The 5,168-nt window shown below is 41.3% G+C and overlaps 1 protein-coding gene across 1 annotated transcript in view; it reads left to right on the top strand.

Annotated features, from left to right (window-relative positions):
• Window positions 1-5,168, top strand: part of tmtc1 (transmembrane O-mannosyltransferase targeting cadherins 1) — a 138,433-nt gene that overhangs the window by 29,074 nt on the left and 104,191 nt on the right. Inside the window, exon 2 of the mRNA XM_034863173.1 lies at window positions 1,473-1,650. Coding sequence (XP_034719064.1) covers window positions 1,473-1,650 — 178 coding nt within the window. The remainder of the gene's footprint in view (window positions 1-1,472; window positions 1,651-5,168) is intronic.

The following is a 5,168-nucleotide window of genomic DNA, read 5'->3' as shown; positions in this document are numbered from 1 at the left end:
GTATTTAAAAAATACAGAAAAAAACTGTAAATTTAACAGGAAAAAGTACGTAAAATTACAGATTTTTTTTACAGTGTATTTGTTGCTACATAAAAGCAATAATAATTTCCTCACAACTCCAATTTTGTTTAGATTTACGACATTGGTTGCTAATGCATTTTTGCTATTCCCAATCCAAAAGAAAGATCTCCCTCTCTCTCTCAGAACACCCGTGTTCGAGGGGCGGGAGCTGCTGAGCTCTCACTTGGTGTGGAGAGAACTAAACATACAGAAGTGTGGTTACCCTTTACTGTAATTGATGCTGAATAATAATAAATAAATAAAATAAAAGTGCAACAAGTAGGGCGGAAACACAAGTAATCTTTCAAGACTAAGTGAAGTGAAGTCCAACACACAATTTTTGACCATCTAGCTTGTTCATCTCTGGTTGCCCCAGGGATGTTCTATGCTAGCTGCCTGGTGCCCACACACAGAGTTAAGTCAATTCTACAAACATGAGTTAATGATTACAAGTAACTATAAGCCAGCTGATCGTTGAGGGCGCGTTCATAATTCTAGGTAGATTGATGCAGTACATATGAGAAAATAAAGCAGCTTCAATTCTGTTTTCCTTTAAAGGTCCCCTGGCATGAAAATTTATCTTCATGAGGTTTTCTATCATTAATATGAGTTCCCACATTCTAAGTATGGTTAGAAATAAAGCTGTTGGTTTGAACAAAAAATGTTGCTCCTTCAATTACCTCGGTAAATAATCTTAAAATCTATCTACTCCTTGTCCCTCTTTGAAAATCCACAATCTATAAATATGCACATATTTATTGTTTCTGAAGTTGAAATGTCTCCTACTTCACCCATGAAATAAATTGATATTAATATGATAGAAAATAAAATCTAATATAATGCAATGGCAGCTGGAACCTAAACCACTGCATCGCTTTCGGAGTTGGCTTTGATCAGGTTGGTGATATTCTGCTAGGTGGGAAGGGAATTGTCACAGTGTAATACCAATTTATGATAAACCAAGTGAAAATTGCTTCTCACTGTTATTCTTCTCTGATGGATTAGCTACTGGAAGTTCTTAAGCAGGGTGTGATTCCGACACTTCTATTTGAAATTCATGGCACTGCAGAAAATGGATTGAGATTCTGTTCAGGATAACAAGACAATCCCTTCAACCAGGAAATGTAAAAGCTAATTTACCTTGGAGATACCCACCATAATCCCACAGCGGAATAAAGCGGAGTGATTGGTTTAGATAAAGTTTACCCTATTTTTGTCTGTATATGGTTAGGGTTTATGGAAAAATGAATGACATTGACTGTACTTATTTATCCATTGTAACTGTTTTTTTTAAATGAATTTGAATCATATCTGATATCTTTTACGAATGAACCTTCACACAGCCAGAGATAACGCAAGTGCAGCTCCTGTCTCATCCCAAAGTGCTGAATATTTCTTTCTCTGTCTGTCAGGTTGAACATCCTACTGGGCGGCATGACACCTCTCTATTTCCACCTCATCAATGTGTGTTTGCACTGCGCCGTAACCTGCCTGCTCATGCACACGTGTGAGCGCTGCGTGTTTGAAGACTGGCGCCTGGCCTTTGTCACAGCACTGCTCTTCGCCGTGCACCCCGTCCACACCGAGGCTGTGAGTACGCTACACACAGAGTTCAACCCTCTGGGTTCTACCATGACTTCTTGAACACAATACAAATTGTTTTGCCTTTTCTCCACCTAATTTGAAACTTTGACCTTTTACACAATGTCCCATTTCATTATTTAGCTGCTATAAGAGCATTGACCTTTAAAAGCCCTGCCTGCCATTTTGCAAGCTCTAATGAGGGCATCAACCTCAGGTCCTGAGGAGCACTACAAAGGAATTCTTCAGCTTTTTTGAAAATGGTTATATGCCGGACTATTTCTTGGCTGGGACCAGGAACTTCCTGGAGTCTCTTCCCTTTTTCATGGGAGCTGGTCCCAGTCAAGAAATAGTCTCGAACACAATCCCCAGTGTAATTGCAAACTGCTTATTTGAATTACTAAGCCGTAATGGTAGGCTGATTTAGTTATCTTCAAATTGAGGTGGGAAAGCTCTTTCCTGTTTCCAGTAATATGTCTGTGATTGATGAACTGTATTAACAACGCTCACCTTCTCCGAGTATAAATGTATTTTAGCAGTGGCAGTAAATGGAGAGATGAAGTTTTAGCAACAGTATTGTTTGTCCCCTGGACATGTCCAGCTGGGCTAACCTTAGCTACGGTGAACACACATCAGTCCATCATGTCCCTCAGACCTGCAGACGGGACCTCAGCAATTTCAAATGAAGTCAGTATATTGTGTTATTTAGTTCATCCTCCAACTAACTTAGTGTTTAATTGTTACTGTTGTTGTCCATATCCTCCTTGGTTACTAGCAACTGTGTGGAGAATGGGTGGGGGGGTGATCATGGAAGCCTTATATAATGATGAGCATCCCAGAATTGTTGTCATTACTTAGAATTCCTTATGGGGGAGACAGAAACTACGCACTGTAGCTTTATAGAAAATGAGATATCGCCAGTGTGTCCCACACGAAGACAAATTTGTTGCGGTGTGCCACACAATCAACACTGGCTGCCACACATTGCGTTATTAGTTATTTTTTAACGCTGTTTAAAACATTTATTCGTTCAGCTGCACTTTCCTTGCTCTCCTCCGTCTAATCTACAGGCATACACATACACAGCCCCTCCCCTCCGTGCACACAGTGTCTGTTTTCAAGAAAACAGTGTTGCTAGCAACAAATCTGGCGGCTTTCTGTAAAAACGTCGCCAGTTTGTCCACCAAACTGTCGTATTTCTCATTTTTGAGGAGCAGAAGAGCAGCGCCTCCCCTTGTGTGCGGAGGCCGGCAAGTAGAAAGGGGAGAAGGGACAGGGTGGGGCGGTCGGTGTAGGTAGGTGAGACATGGGGACAAAGACGCAGTTGCGCTAACCTGGCCCTGGGCAAGCCAGCCTTCTTTGAGAATTCTTTATTGATCTTTTCCCCTCCCTTTGTAGAATTACTTTTTTAACTTTACAGATGGGCAACCTAAGTAGTATTATAAGGTAAAATAAAATCCTGTTTGGAATTTGTGATCATTTGGTTAAAGTTTTCTATTTCTTTCTATCTATCTTGCTGACACAACCACACACACACACACACACCCACACACACACGCACACACGCACACACACACACACACACACACACACACACACACACACACACAGACTAATTGCTTCTAATCTGTGGGTAACACTGATTGCTATAGCTTTTCTATTATGACAAGTCAAAATGTCCGCTGTGAATAAAGGTCTATGTTGCTCCTGACATTTCCATGTCTGAATGGAAAGCCATCAACGTGGAACATATCTCCAGGTCTCATTAATTCAGTTCAGCTGGAGTCAAAGGAAACCAATAGTAAATCCTTTGTAATTCACTAGTGCATAATAACATGCAGTAATTTATCCTGTAGCCTATGTGGTTGGATGATTGGTTGACAGAATTGTGGAATAATGTTTGAGATAATTGATTGGCCATGGAAATGCTCTTGCTGATTTGTTTATGAATTAAATTTCCTTTTTTAATATGTAATAAATTATAGTTATTTATCATTTGTTCTATTTAAAATACAGCCTCCTTCAAGGCAGCCAAATGGGAAGCAGAGTCAGGGGCAGAATTTATGCTCAAGCTGATTCAGAGTGTGTTCAGAGCCTAAAAACAGACGACATTCCCCTTGGGGTCTGCTTGTTCTGTCCCAGTTGGGTATCTTGTGCTGCTGCTTCCTATTGGACAAACATGACCACCTCATACTTATTCAGCAGTTCTTTTCTGTGACTGTGAGGAGTTCTATCGAAATAAAAAAAGGAAATGTACCTCCTTACCTAGTCATGACCAAGTTTACTAATGCACTGTTAAAATAACAATGAAATGCTGCGTTGTTGACTTGACTGAGGTTTTTGTTGGTCAATTGCGCAATCACTTCCTGCTGCCTCAAGATAGCAATACGCCTATAATGCACCTGAACACACTCCCTGTTAGACCAGCACGCCCAGAATGCACCTGTACACACCTCCCTTTAAGACCAGCACGCCCAGAATGCACCAAACACACCTCCCTGTAAGACGCCCAGAATGCACCTGAACACACCTCCCTGTAGGATCAGCACACCCAGAATGCACCTGAACACACCTCCCTGTAAGACCAGCACGCCCAGAATGCACCGAACACACCTTCCTGTGAGACGCCCAGAATGCACCTGAACACACTTCCCTGTAAGACCAGCACACCAAGAATGCACCTGAACACACCTCCCTGTAAGACCAGCACGCCCATGGGCGCAAAGATGGGGCAGGTGCATTTGCTATTAAACAACGTGGGCGCTGGATGGGAAATTAACAACTGCATCGGTCTTAAACTAGAAAAGACACTTGCATTGGGCTTTGCGCTGCGGTACTCCGGGTGTAAGTTATGATATATGATTTATGCCATTTTACAGTAATACTGTGAGGTGCTTCACAAGATCGGAACTGAGAGGCCACCATCATCTCTCCTCCTCTGTAGAGTAGACATCTTAAGTCGCGGCTGCTTACCTTTCCAGATAAATTCAGATACCGCTGATTGTAATTTACACCAGTAGCCAGCAGGAGGGGAGAAATGTAGCATAGAGCTCACAAAATCAATCCTGGGTAAAACATTCATTTTAACCACTGAGATACAGGCTTGAATCAACATGGGGAGACCCATCCATTTTCCATGTCTTTCAAAACTTTGTTCAGGGCAATAGAATAGTTGCTTATTGCTTAATAATCTGGTTTAAACAGGGGAAGATGAAAAAATGCCTAAGTATTTAAACTGCTTAACCATGGGGATGTAATCAGAGATGATTGAGTTGCGGGCATAGTCATTTAAATGAAGTAGTACAGACGTTGGCCAGTTAATTTTAAAGCCTGAAAAGCTACCATACTCCTTGCATAATAACAGAAGGTGAGGAAGAGACTGTGAAAGTAAAGTACAAGTACTTCAAGTTTGTACTTAAGTACAGTACTTGAGTAAATGCACTTTGTTATATACCACCACTGGGTAACTCTGTGTTCCCATATGTCAGGTAAGTTAGCTCTCACACAACTCTTTCCATTTAGAACCT

The sequence above is a fragment of the Etheostoma cragini genome, chromosome 23, assembly GCF_013103735.1.
Source record: "Etheostoma cragini isolate CJK2018 chromosome 23, CSU_Ecrag_1.0, whole genome shotgun sequence".
In the NCBI taxonomy this organism is placed as follows: Eukaryota; Metazoa; Chordata; class Actinopteri; order Perciformes; family Percidae; genus Etheostoma; species Etheostoma cragini.
This window is presented reverse-complemented; position numbering and strand designations above follow the sequence as displayed.